Source organism: Delphinapterus leucas, chromosome 10 (genome assembly GCF_059928025.1).
Source record: "Delphinapterus leucas isolate spDelLeu-1000000601 "Yukka" chromosome 10, BTC_Dleu_Yukka2, whole genome shotgun sequence".
NCBI classification, from domain to species: Eukaryota; Metazoa; Chordata; class Mammalia; order Artiodactyla; family Monodontidae; genus Delphinapterus; species Delphinapterus leucas.
The window spans coordinates 1,434,665-1,448,687 of record NC_143138.1 but is presented as its reverse complement, the minus strand read 5'-3'; the positions used below and the strand labels follow the sequence as shown (position 1 = coordinate 1,448,687).

Below are 14,023 nucleotides of genomic sequence, written 5' to 3'. Positions count from 1 at the left end.
TTCCATCTGGGGGAGGTGCTGTGCGACCGGCCCGTTCTCCTAGAGGGGCTTCAGTGCAGGGGTCTGGGGGCCAGGGGCGGGGGGGCCAAGGGCCTCGCGCTGCCGCGGTTCCCACATTGTGCGGCCGGCCCTATCACTTGGGAGACCTGGCAAGGAAGTGAGGAGGAAGCAGGTGCCACTGCTGGGGCAGAATGTTCCAGCCTGGCTGGAAAGTTTGAGGAGGGCCTGGGTGAGAAGAGCAAGACCTATTGACAGGGCTCAGCCCTGGGCAGGCCTGTTTCACATCAGCCTCTGAATCACAGCCCCTCCCCACGGTCTCACCTCTGCCTTTTTGTTTTTAAACATTCTCGGCAACCGTGGTGGAGCACAGAGCATTTTAACTTTTTATTCCAAGAGAAAAAGTAAAACTGTGAAAAGTGCAGTGTTGCCTGCTTCAAAATGACATCACCACCACCAAGAGCAAAACAAAATGTACTTTCTAGGGCTGTCCGACCTACTGTAAAATTATTATTATTGTTGTAAATGCTTTTTCTGTTAAGCTGTTTTCAGAATTATAAGACTATTGATTATCCTCAAGTTTCTGATGGTCCTGTAGATTGACTTGGCTTGTCGGGGTGTGAATTGTTCAGCTCTCTTATCTGGCTTACTTTGCATGTTGGGTGTGTAAAACCACACAATTGTGCATATATCCTAAGATTGAGAGGAAAAGGAATGTGCCAGACCATTTCTCTTCTTCTCCACATGAGTCTGTAAACCAGAATATTTATGTCAACAAGTCAGAAGAAAATTTGACGGGGGTTTTAATGAACCACAAAATGTATCCCTTGTCGCCCTCGCCTTGTCATCCTGCCTGAATTCACGCGTGCCTTCTGCGTTAATGCAGCAAGCGCCCTCGCGGCAGCCCTCTCATTTTCAGGACCCATAGGGTGTCTCCAGTTCCAGCTCTAAGTCAAGCAATGATAGGAATAAAACCTGCTTTATTTTTCTTTTTCCTGGAATATCTGGTAGGAACTTTTGAAGCTCAAAGGGATATTTTAAGCTTTTACAAACTGAGGAAACCAAAGGAAATCCAAATATTCCCAACCAGTTTTGAGCACACAAGTTTCCAGTAGTTGGAGCCTCTCATTTTTATGTTAAGTCTGGTTGGGATAGAGGGGACTTGCCCAGGCTGAAAGCAGAAGGGCAGTTACAGGATTGATTGTGAAATATCCACCCAGCTCATTTTCTGAGCAGGGCTGGTGATGTTCTACCGTATCTCTAGAACCCTGATTTTGTGCCTTGTGGCCTCTTAACAGTTTAATTAGATGGCTTTCATACTTTCTTTCCCTAAAAGTGGCGCATGAGGTATTTTACCTAGAACCTCCACCCTCACCTAGACATTTTTAAAGAATTTAAAAAAATGAGCTGAGAATCTCTGTGTTTAGTCAGACACTGTCATCTTAACGTAGAGATTAACTGCATGATTTAAGATGCGCACAAATGAAGTTCCCATTATTTCATAAAAAGTAAGCACCTCGCTTTTACTGAACTCCGCGTGTGCGTGCGCCTGCACGTGTATTCAGGGCTAACGCCAGCGCCATTGTGTCTACGGCCCGCCCCCACCCCACCTTCAAACCCCAGACCCTTTCTGAGGTGACTTTCCAGACCCTTGGGCTCGAAGCCAAGGCCACCAGTGCCGGGAGGGCCTCCCCTGAGGGCCCACACCTCCTCCTCTCCCCGTGGTAGCTCTTTCCAGTGGCGTCAATACCGCTGTGCTCTCAGCCTCCTCCCCGCACTCGCCCTGCCCTCTCCCCAGGCCCCGCAGCTCCTGTCTCATCCCTGCTCCAGCGTCTCCTTCTGTACAGCACCCCCAGAAATAGATTCCTGTTTTATGTCCCAGGAGCACCAAGCCCTTCTGCTTGGCCGCACACGTGTTGCGTGTTTCACAGGGCTAGTAAGCGGCAAAACCTAAAGCAGATCCATCAGCTTTTGAAGCTTCCTGTTCTCCCTGTTGCCCCCATGTGTCCCTGGATTTCAGTTTCTTTCCCTGTGCACGTGGTGATGCCAACGCCTTCCCACGCTCCCGTGGGCACAGACGAACGCCCGTCTATGGGAGGCTTAGTGGACGGCACAGCACCACTCCGTGTTTATGTCGGATGTTGTCTGTATTATTTTCATGTCGGTTGCCATGAGCCTTATTTAAGTTCCTAGAGCCTCTGAATGCTGTTTTCAAAACCCTTAGTCTTGGCCACGATGGGTCTGACCGTTGTTGATGTTCCTTGTCTTCCAGGACGGCTCCTACTTGGCCGAGTTCCTGCTGGAGAAGGGCTACGAGGTGAGTCCCCTATGAGCCGGCACAGGCCGACGGGATACCGCGGACACCGTGGCCTCCCGCTTCCTCTCTGCTGTCCTTCTGTGTGTGTTTCCACGGAAGCTCTGATAACAAGTCCAAATCAGGGGAAGAATGTGCCTCTTGGCTGGTCACAGCGCCAGCTCATTGTGCTGTTTATCTGCTGGCGCGCTGGCAGCCCCCCGCCCCCCATTCTTGCTGTTTCCCTGCTTTGCACGCTTCCCGCGTTCTCAGCTAAACCAGCAACCAGGTGGGCTGAACGCTGTACCGTCCTTAGGGTTAATTTATGATGTCATGTGTTACATAAAAAAGTCCCACTCACGGCGAAGTCACTTAATTCGGAAATTGCACAGAGCAGTAAAAACTAAGCTGATCCCTGGCAAGCCTGAGTGCAAAGTTGACACTTGGAGATGCTTGCTTTCCAGTCGGCAGCCAGTACTTCGTGGAAGCTGGAGCTTCTGCGTTTGCTGCTCTTGCCCTTGTCGTCCTTTTCTCCTTCTCGTCCTCCTCCTTACACGTTTTCTGCTTTCCTTGAAAGAAACAAGGGTTTTACATATTAAATGGATGTATCTTAGCATGTACATCTTACACTTTATAAGAACTGTTTTCGGATGTGCACATCTCTAGAAATCTCTGTGCTCCTCAGAAGACAGAAGCCTACGCAGTGGCACATGTTCTCTGGCCTGATTTGGGGGGTGTTTACCTTAATAATTTTGGACGCCATGTTTTTTCCAGTCGCAGGTACATTGTTTAAAAAATGCGCACCGTGGACAAATGCAAAAACAATAGCAAGGAATTTGGCATTTAAGCACCAACAGGATTTGAAGGAAAGGAACCTAGTTTTCTTACTGTAATGCATAATCTTTTCTGTGAACTTTGACTTTTAGACTTTGATTAATAGCAGATATGATTAGACCTTCTGTGCCTTTATCTAATAATGGCTACTTCTACATCTTGTCATGGTATCAAAAAAAGGCAAATGTAACTATGGAAATAGGCATGTACACATATGTTCATATACATAGATTCCTATAATAATTGAGCAATCAATTCATACGCTGCAGAGCAGAGGATTTTAGAGTTATGTGTAGAATAGAAGTATTGGTTTTAGGTGAAGACTGATATTTATTCAGGCTGGACTAACTTGATGCTTTAATAATTCTAAAAGGAAAGGTTTGTGAGAGAGACGTACTTATCTTGTTTCAGATGTTGGGACAGGCTAAGAGTCGTTTGGTGGCTGGAGCGGGGTGAGTGATTTGGCTGTGTACCGAGTGAGCCAAGAGAAGGAGCTACCTGAGTAATGGTGATGGGTCAGGACACCTTACCCCCAAACATGGCCCCTTGGCATGTGAATATTTTAAGCTGACGGAGTTTGAAAAAATAGCAGAAGTTTCTCCTGTTTATTTGTAATTGTTAGTTTAGTGTAGAGGAGGAGAACATTTTCCTCGACCCTCTTAAGGGTCCCTGGCTGGGTCTGAAAATTAAACTGAAAGCATACAGATGTATTTAATGTAAGTTTTCTGTGACATGGGAGCCTTCCTGAGAAAATGAGGATCCGAAGAGGCGGGTAAGCCCGAGTACTTGTGTGTTAGGTTAGGTGAGGAGGGACAGTGGTGGAGAAATGAGGTCCAGGGGTCTGCAGTAAGTGTAGGACTGGGCGTGGCTCAGCCAGGTCTGTTGGGTGGGATTCTTCCCAGCATCCCCTTGTCTTGGGACGTGAAGATGCTCCTTTCCTCCAGGTGTGGGGAAGGCACCTCCCACCTAGCTGCTTCAGGGGAGAAGGGTGGGGGGAAAGTCAGGGTGACCTTCGCACTTCTGTCATTTTCGCAGACTCGTTCAGCTTAAAATATGCAGTGTGCCCAGACACCATGCCCTGGCTGGTGCGTCCTGAGCCCCCCACAGTCCCCGCAGCTCGGGAAGAGAGAGGCGGTGTGTCAGCAGGAGTGCTCAAGCTGGGTGGATCCCGAGATGCACTTCCGAAGTGGACGCGGGGCACTGAGGCATCGGATGCGGATGTGGCTGGCCCCGAGGGAGAGAGAGCCGGCGAGGAGGTGTGAGGCGCCCGGGAGGAATGGGGACGGGGGTCTGTCCGGACGCGGTAGGCGGTCAGCTTCCTCGGGCATCAGGATGGCAATGTCAGTGTTCCTGGGAAGGGCCCGGAGGATGGCGTGCCCAGGAGGCAGAGCTCCATGTAGGCGGCCTGTTCAGGAATTGCTGGACCCCTGAAGACGGGTTGTCATGCTCCTGAGTGGACCAGAGACTCAGGAATAAATCAGAATCTAGGCCAACCAGGTGCGCTTCGGGTGTTTTCTTCCGCTGGCATCTGAAACTGTAAGAGCAGGTTGGATTCTGATAGAGACCATAGAAGGCCCACTCGGCAAATCACAGTTCGTGGGAGGGATGAGTCATTGAAACAGTGATTGGCAAGAGAGGAGAGGGCAGAAGGAAATACTCCCTGCAGTACAGGTGGAAGGTTCGGAGCTGCATGGCATGACCGGAAGTGATTCCTCCTTGGAGCACAGGGGAGTGTGAGTTTTGTAGGAATGGGGGCCGTGAGAGGGTGTTTATCTGTCCTGTCTTCAGTTTTCCTAGGCTGCTGTCTTCACTTTTAAGAGATTGATGTAATTGGAGGGTCAGTTTATTAACTGGGACCTGATGATAGCACAGGCTTTTATCTTTTGGTGTTTAGGTCAAAGTAGATGTGAGAGTGATTTTTCGAAGAGGCTGCGTTGCACAAATTCCAGAATTACCACCAGCAGCCCCTGGTTGCTCCAGAACACGAGCAAAATAAATAACAGGGTTAGAAAATTGCCTCCCGTGAGATGAGAGGGGACACCCCTGTCCACACCTGAACCCAGAGGGCCAACATCAGCAATTCTGGGCGAGCACCTCCTTCTGAGTCAGGAGTTCCCAGCGTTCAGCCTCAGAGCCGCCCGGGCCCCACTGAAGACGAGGCGGCTGAGTCCGGGGCCTTAGACCGGCCTTTCTAACAGCCCCCAGCTGTCGCGGTGGCTGCTTTCCTGGGTCCTATGGTGTGAGAACCACTGCAACTAGAGGTTCAAATGAGCTCTTTTAATGCCAAGGTGAAGCTGAACAGCATTTCTTAAGGTATCTTAATTTGGGGTACCTTGGTTCCCTGAGCTCTCATATTATTTTGGATCTAGTCTTTGTGGACCAGAAATAACTGGAAACAACATACTTTGGGGTAGCAAAGCGTCGCTGGGAACAAATGAACACTAGGAGGAAGAGCTGCAGATTCTGAGGGCAGGCTTGACCCTGAGGCTGAGATCTTCCTGCATAAGAAAGGGGCAGGCTTCCCTGGCCTTCGTGATGAGCACGGGGTGGGGTGGGGGGCGTGGACCCCGTGGACAGTCAGCTGGAGGGAAGCAGGTTGAGGAGCAGAGCCAGGTTGGCTGGGGAGTGACGATGGGGCAGCGAAGGTGAACACACGCCTGTGCGTGGAGGTGACGTAGTGCAGTTAGTCAAAGCAGCAAAGTAAAGGTACGAAAAGCCTGGCTAACCTTGAAGCAGAGGGAGATGTTTGTGTATGCCTTGAAAGGGAGTCTCATATGTTATAGATTAACTAGTTATGCTTAAATACCTCGTCTGACCACACACCTTAGATTTCTGAAGCTGCGGGGCCTGGTCACCTAACGTGTCCTCTGAAATCCGTGCATCTGATCATGTTCTTTTTTTTCAATTCACGATATATTATGAACGTCATTCCACGTCAAGGCATAGGACTACTTCATTTTTTGGCCGTGCCATGCGACATGCGGGATCTTAGCTCCCTGACCAGGAATCGGACCCTTGCCCCCTGCATGGGGAGCACGGAGCCTTAACCACTGGACCGTCAGGGAGGTCCCGTCTGATCATGTACTGAATGAACAATGTAACGTAAAAAAGATGGATTGCTTCATCCCGGGTCCGCTCCTCACTGAGAAGGGAGACCCTTTCAAGGTTTAAAGTTAACGCTGCTGGTTTCTTGAATTTTGCTCCAGATTAAACATGGGGGTGGGGCATAAAGATAAAGAGAATGGATCTAACATGTGTTCATTATTTATAGAATGTCTGTAGGTATCATCTCATGATGAGGAGAGCCAAGAATTCTCAGCGTTTATAGAAGACCATCTTTATGGCTTTAATTCTACACATTGTTGAAATGCAGAGGGTAATTCTCCTTTGTACCGTGTCAGGCCGCTCAGAGCAGGGAGGTGAGCGAGGCCATCCAGCTCGCGGTGGCGAGGCAGCCCCTGAGCTGGGTGCTGGACTGCGTCCTTATCCTTTCCCGCCACTTGCTGGCTCCGCGGCCTCTCGGAGACTTAGATGATGAGTGCACGTGTCCCCAAGGTCGCCACCAAGGTCAGGTGAGACGCACGGGGACAGCAGTCCAGAGGAGCTCTGTGGGCCTGTGGAGCTTAGTCTTACAGGACAGGCGGGTGGCACACTGCTTGGTGCTGACCGGCCGAGGGACACAGATTTTGTAGGAGGCCCTCGGTCCAGTCTGTTACTTGGCATCAGGAAAGGGCGGGCGTGTGACGTTGCCCGGGTCCCGGCTCTGCGCGTGCTCCTTCCCGTCGCCAGGGAAAGAGGAAAACCACAGGAGTGAAGCTTCCTGTGAAGGTGCCTCTGGTTTCAGGTGCCTTCCTAGCATCACTGTTAGCAGATAAGCCAACAATATACTTTTGTACTTATTTTGTGCAAAATACAAAGAGAAACCAGAAAAATGAAAGACAAAGTCAAACCCTTTAAAAGCTAGAATGTATCTGGGAATATGTGAGAAATCTATATTAATTAACTTGGTAACAATGACAACACAGCAAATCAGAATGTAAAATTAGAGAATAGGTAAATCGTGGGTTTCCCTTCCAGGAGAGGAACTGTAACCAGGGGGCCTCAGGAGAGCAGAAAAGAAATGGGGTATACGGACTGTGCAGTCATCCCTGGGAGACTGTTTGTTAGAACTGGAGTTCCTGTGCTTCCGTTCTTGATCTGTGGATCCTTTTTTCTGAGTTGTTGGTAATCCTATTGATAGAAGCCTGGGTGCAAAAAAGTCAAAGCTTTTTGTGGCTTTCGCTCTGAAACCATACTGAGTGTTGGCACGATGGGCTACGTCCACCTTTAACAGAACCACGTGCTGGTGGCGTGGTCTCAGGCAGCGTCCTCACCTGTAAGATGGGAGTCACGATACGAAGGTGGTTGTGAAGGTTCAGTGATTTAATGTCCACAGAGAACAGTGTCTGTGCACGGTCACTGCCATGTGTGTGCTGATGTGACCGACGTCATCTAGACTTTTCAGAAGCAGGTTGCATTAAACATCCCTGGGAGGCATCCTTGCCTCCAAGAGAAATCTAGACACTGAAGAATTTAAAATCCAGTGGTAATAATTTTCTATTTTCTCGACTGTAATCAATCAATCCATCAGTCAGCATTTCTGTGCATTTATACTGCCTAATCTGACTCTGGGTTTTGAAGTCAAACCAACTTTGTTCTGACATCGTGAGAACTTGAAATTTTCCTTTTCATCACTTAGTTAAATGGAACTTGAAATTTTTTTGTCAAAAATGCTCACTTCTGTTTAACACCTTAGTTTTTCAGAAATTTTGTTTTTGAACTGCTATAATTTAATAACGATTTTAATTAATTTTATCAGGAATCAAATTTAGCTCATTCATCTTTTCACTTTGGTTTCCTAACTCGTTTCTTTTTCTCCAAAAATCCTTATAAAAACAAACAAAAAATCCTGCCTACCTCCCTTCTGTAAAGAAAAAGCCGCTAATCTCACATTCTTAACTAGATCATCCAGTTTGCACACATTTTGGCTTGTCTTAAAGTTTGTATTTCACCTGTCTCAGAAGTAGACAGACTCAGCTTTCATTAGTTCTTAGAATAATACTTGCTGTCATGGATTAAGCATTTGGCAGGTCTTTCTTTCCCTGTATACACATACCAAAAGTTGGAAGTGAGGGGAAATTAAAACACAGCTTTTTTTTTTTTTTTTTTTGTATTAAAAAAAAGACCCAAAACTAGTGCTTAATGTGTTTGGTTGTAAGTGTGACAGTAAAGTCCTATGTTATTTATTTGCTGTGACTTTGGGTAATTGTCTGATTTTCATACTGCATCCATCAATGTCATTGAATATTTTTATCAGTCCTTTATGTTGATATAAAATGTATATGTATATAGCATTTCTCTTTGTTTTGGGCTGTTGGGATATGTGACTTATCCAGAAGCCAGCAATCAAGAGAAAAAAATAGACTAAATCATATTATTATTTTTTTCATTGTCAAAGCTAAATTATCTGTTTTTAGAACATATGAATTCCTCTCTATCCAATGAAATCAAGCTCAGCTTACCTCTGAGATCTCCGTATTTCAGAAATAACTTTGGTGGTAAGCACCAGTTTTGATATGTATAGGTGTATATGTGAACTTGGTTTTTATTAAAGTTTTTATTAAACAAAGTTTATTAAGTTTACAGAGTAGTTGAACTTTATAATTAACAGCTTGAAAAACTGGAGATCATGAAGTTGAATTAATTCTAAGCTTAATGTAAGTATTATTCTCTCTACTTTTAAATTACGTAATGGATACGTAAACCCAAATTGCAATTTAATGTTTCCTAGATTTTACTGTTTGCCTCCCGAAATGTCAACCAAGTTTGTGATGTTCCTGTCTTAAAATATTTTCATGTTTACAAAATTTTCTTCGGTTTAGTTCTTTTGGAAAATAATGTGGTTTTAGCTCTTTGGCTAAAGTATCTAACCAACAGAATTATTAATTGTGGGTGTGTTGTATCCTTTGCAGAAGTCAGTTTCTCATGTATGCCATGTAAAGTGACGATGACATTTCTTTCTATTTGAAAGAAAGTCTTATGTGCTTATAATTTCCCCCCTGCACTTGGAATATTTGAGTCATGCCAAGGATTAGTTTTTGTTCGAAATAGACAGAAAACGATTGAGTTAAAATATAGAAGTGTATTCAGCTGCAAATGAAATTGCCCAGCCTTAGAAGGGACGCTTCTAAAATGAGAGAAGGACTAAAACCGCCACCAGCAGCATGGGGACGTGGGCAGCCGGTGACATAAGCTGGTATGAGCACTGGCAGCACAAAGAAGGGAGTGAGACCAGGTCCTGAACAATGTCTCTAATGTATCAGACACAAATAGTCTTTTCTTCAGCATCGGACAGGTATGTGTTCTGGTTCCAATGACTTTTTTCCCTCACACTTGTCATGGTTAAGTCAAAGATAAAAATTAAAAAAAAAATCCTCCCTTCATTTGAGTTTCCTTCGTGCCTTAAATCTCACAGGACGTAAGTCTCGGCCCTGACCTATGCCATTTAGCTTTCTTAGCTTTTCCACACAGCTGCATAAAAGCAACGGCTCCCTGATTCTCTTGTGGACCCAGATACGTATTTATTTAAAGAATCGGTGCCAGATGCAAAGCTCGGAGGGCACTGGGCAGGGCTGGAGGCATCACAGCCCTCTCCTCGTGCTCTGGGTTGAAGAGTGGCCAGGCTGTGTGACCGATACGGCCTCGCCTGGTCTGTCTTCGGTTTCAAATTGAAGAGATATTTTTGTCAGCAGTAGGACCGTAAGTGTGTGTGTGTTTGGAAAAGGAGACATTTGAGTATCTACAACTAAGCACTCACTGTGAAGTCACGTCATTATCTAATTACTTTCGTCGGGATTGGCAGTAGAAACACTGGAGAGGGATGGAGGGAGCTGCCAGTGGGCGGGGGCAGGGTGGGGGGAGAGTGAGCCGCAGAACTCCTGCTTATTTAAAATAAGGTCTTTAAATGACAGTTATATGATTTTTCACGAAGCTAAACATTAGCAGAATAACGTTGCTTACGAATCCTCACTGCATATTTATTAACTTATTCTTATCCTTGCACACGATAAAAATGCAGGTCCATGGAATTGTACGGCGATCCAGTTCATTCAATACTGGTCGAATTGAACATCTGTATAAGAACCCCCAGGCTCATATTGAAGGAAGTAAGTCATTTTCTTTCTCTAAACTCTCTTTCTGTGTAACTTCCTATATTATGATAAGGTGTTTTCAAATGTCATTTTTCTCAAAGCCCATCAAATCGCAGTTATTTACCCATGAGTTACCTGCACTGAATGCTATCCGCACGCTTTGAAAGCCCTTCACTGCCTGCTGCCCTGGGCCATGGTGTCACCGCGGTTAGGCCGTCACGAGGGTGCCATCAGGTGAGGCTGCTCGAGAGGCCAGAGCAGACAAGCCTTTGATCACCCGTCTCCAGGTGTCCCTATGCCCTCGAGTCAGATCAGCTCCACACTCAGAGCCCTCCTCTGCTTTTCACGTTTGGTCTCATTTAATCAAGTCAAGCAGTCTTTGTACATTTATTTAATTTTAGAAATAATTGGTGAAGACAGGTCCAAAAGCAGATGGCAGTCAAAAATAAATTGCTTTACAGGCGGTTGTCAGTATTTGCAGTCGTTTGTTATTTTTGGTAACACAATTGCAGGGAGTACATCACACAGTTACCGTGTTTTCTCATTTGACCTTGACAGCAGTTCCTGAGGTTGTGAATGAGACCATATTACAGATGGAAGCAGAGAGAGGGTGTGACTTTATCAAGCTTCCATAACACGCGAAAGACAGAGCTGGGACGAGGACACAGGGTGTTTCCCGCCAGCAGGGATGATTCAGGTGGCTTGTATTCACCTCAGGGCCCTGAACATTGGAAGGTTTGGGCTAGTTGTACAGGTAGTGATGTCATCAGGAAGATGACCTACTAGTACACTTTCCACCTTAATATTTAGGTTAGTCAGTGAATCCTCCGTGAAAATTATCATCATTTTGTGCAAAGTGTAGAATGGTACTGCCATTGGACCTAGATGTAGGTCAGTATTATGTAAAATTAATGAAAGTATCCAGTTAGCAGGATGCCCATCTGCCTGTGTCACCTTCTTACACTAGTGAAGTCAGTGTGAGGATCTGCTTAGATCTGGGGTCAGAACAAGCTAGCTGTCCTTTAATCAGTTACGTATACGTCAGGCACGTCATGGATGGTTTAAGGACTGATGTTTACGAAGGACTGAAAAATCGCTACATAAAAGTATCTGAGTAGAGCTGTCTTCACTACTGTCAACGTGTTAACATGTTTCGTTCGAGGGTATACGCATTATTTCCAGATTTTCTTTGTCTGAATCTCATGTGACATGTCTTACAGCCACCGGGGCGCCGTAAGATACGCTGATTGTGTAACATCTGTCATGATATTATGTTTTTTTAAAAAGCTCATCTGAGTTTTTACAAATCCTTCATAGACGTAGCAACAAATGGGAATCTCTTTCTACTATTTAGCTTCTTTACAGATGACAGTTACAGACTGCTACTCCAGAACCAATCTGGTTTTCAGACTTTCAGGATATACATTTCAGTGTTGCTGTGTTAAAAAATTGGGCCTACGTTGTTTCCTTCTATCTAATGGTATGTGTTTCAATCCTAAAGACATGAAACTGCACTATGGTGACCTCACCGACAGTACCTGCCTCGTAAAGATCATCAATGAAGTGAAGCCGACCGAGATCTACAACCTCGGAGCCCAGAGCCACGTCAAGGTGAGCCGTTTTCCTTATCGTGGTTCCTCTGGCTGTGTTCCTGAGTTCTGTATTTTACCCTTGTCCGTTGCTTCTTCACACAGTACGGCAGCCACTAATCCTGGTCCTGGAGTTTGATTCTTGGTATTAGTTTGGGTATTAATGAGTCCTTATAGAAATGCTAATATATATTTTTTAAAGTGTATTTTCTGTTATTGAACAATGTAGTAAAATCTTACTGCCGACATTAGAGTAAAAGTATTTATTTATTTGGGGTTGATCTTACAGTCACGAACCTCACTTGGATGTATTTTCTGCCATTTCAACTCACATTGTGAATGAAGTGTTTTGTTCAAATGTTGGAAAATTAAGTCAATGAAACTTCTATTTTAGTATTAATTTTTGGTAGTGATGAGAAAATAGTATTTTTGCGTGCCAACATGTCAAAATTAATGGAATTAACGTTTTCTTGTGAGCAGTAAAAGTTATTGGAAGAAAGACTCTTCTTAGCCTCTTGCCTCAGTGTGACCCAGCTCATGTTGATTTCTCTCCCTTTATTCAGACAGATTCTCTGGGGGTCCATCTACCTCTCCTTGGTTTTTCTTTCTAGAACAAATCGCAGTAAACCTGAGAAGCCAATCCCCAGGGTTCTGGCAATCTGCTTAATTCAAGTTTCTGTTGCTGTATTATAGTGCTGACTTAGTGAGTGAACTGACGCCAGGGATGATATGAGGTCTATTTAGATACTTACTCAATCAGGATAGTTAGTGGAGCATAGAAATAAAAGCAAATGACTCTAAGTTAAAACAGCACCTGCCCCCTGCCCCCCCCCAAAAAAAGGACCAGCAAATCTAGCAGCATTTTTTGCTGTTCACTGAGTGAATTCAGCGCTCTTCCTGCAGAAGGCATTTGAGGTGATTGGCTGTTTCTCCACATCTCCAACTTTGGGTGGAATGGCAGCGATATGCCTGTTTTATATCTCTGCTAGTTTAAGGGAGAAATTAGAAACTAGATCAAATGAAACCAAAGGTAGAACATAGTAAGAGAAGCAAGTGGAAAGCTCAGTCTTGTAGTTGATACCAAATTTAAAATTTGAGCGTAAACCCTCACAGTACATTTTTCTCTAAGATGGTAACTTTGGAGGATGGCGACAGATCAGCCAATAATGATACTTCTTATCTGTCTCTGCTGTCTTGGAAGGTAATTTTTTCCTTTCTTAATCTCCAAAGATTCTGTTCTGTATCCAGGCTTAAGCTTTGGGCTGTGGAAGGTGTCAGGGGCTTTAGGTTAGAAAAATAGGGCTATTTTCCGAAGTGATTCTAGATGTATTTTCCATCTGAAAGGGTATTTCCTGCGTGCCGTGCCTTGAGCAGCCGTCCCCCCTTTCACGTAGAGAAGCAGTAACTGTCACTCCAGGCGTGGAGACTTTACCCTGGGCTGAGGCAGTTAGTCATCTCCCACGTTTTAATTTATCTAGCTGCTTCTTGGTATCTCCAGGCAAAACAGAATGCTTTGGAATGAGTGCTCTGTTACTCAGTTTCCTTTAGATTAAGACGTTTCCTTTGTGACGGTAGACAGTTTATCGCCTCTAGAAGTCCTACACCGGCATAGTGGGAAGATGCAGGAAGTTTTATAAAGATTTATGTATAGAAGGCCTTGCCCTGTCGTGTTAGTATTAAGTGAGTCAGTCTTCTCCTTTTTCCAAATCGGTCTGTGGTTCAAAAAGTCTGATATGCTTTCCGTACATGAAGTGGTGCTGAGCGTGTCTGGTTATTACCCTAGGGTGGTGAGTACAGAAAGCACAGGAGGTTGGGCCAGTTCCTTCTGAGTGGCTCTGTATGTGAAGTTTACCTGGTTTTATTGTGTTTTGCCAGCTTTGCCTAAAGGCCTGTTAATTGGCAGAAATGATGCTTAATCGAAGATGAATTTTGGCTCATAAGATAGTTTATCCCTTCAACGATATTTGCGTGCATGGTGGAGTGGAGGACCCAGGGATGCGTGAAACCCACCTCTGTCGTGGAGGGACTCCTTTCCCACGGGTGACAGAGGCTGGCGCTGATGTCTTTGGGTTTTTAGAGATGGAGTGAGAGAACTTCACTCCCACGAGATCGTGCATGGT

General features: G+C 45.4%; 1 protein-coding gene across 17 annotated transcripts in view; it reads left to right on the top strand.

Annotated features, from left to right (window-relative positions):
• Positions 1–14,023, top strand: part of GMDS (GDP-mannose 4,6-dehydratase) — a 481,231-nt gene that overhangs the window by 78,091 nt on the left and 389,117 nt on the right. For 8 of the 17 annotated variants that reach the window (XM_089918190.1, XM_089918188.1, XM_089918191.1 and 5 more), the window contains exons 1-3: positions 3,536–4,380; positions 10,242–10,329; positions 11,816–11,925. In XM_089918190.1, coding sequence (XP_089774316.1) covers positions 4,198–4,380; positions 10,242–10,329; positions 11,816–11,925 — 381 coding nt within the window. In that variant the 5' untranslated portion in view covers positions 3,536–4,197. Of the gene's footprint in view, positions 1–2,269; positions 2,315–3,535; positions 4,381–8,834; positions 8,881–10,241; positions 10,330–10,415; positions 10,549–11,815; positions 11,926–14,023 lie in introns of those variants that run through there. The other 9 variants (XM_089918195.1, XM_089918199.1, XM_089918189.1 and 6 more) reach the window with 5 other exon arrangements.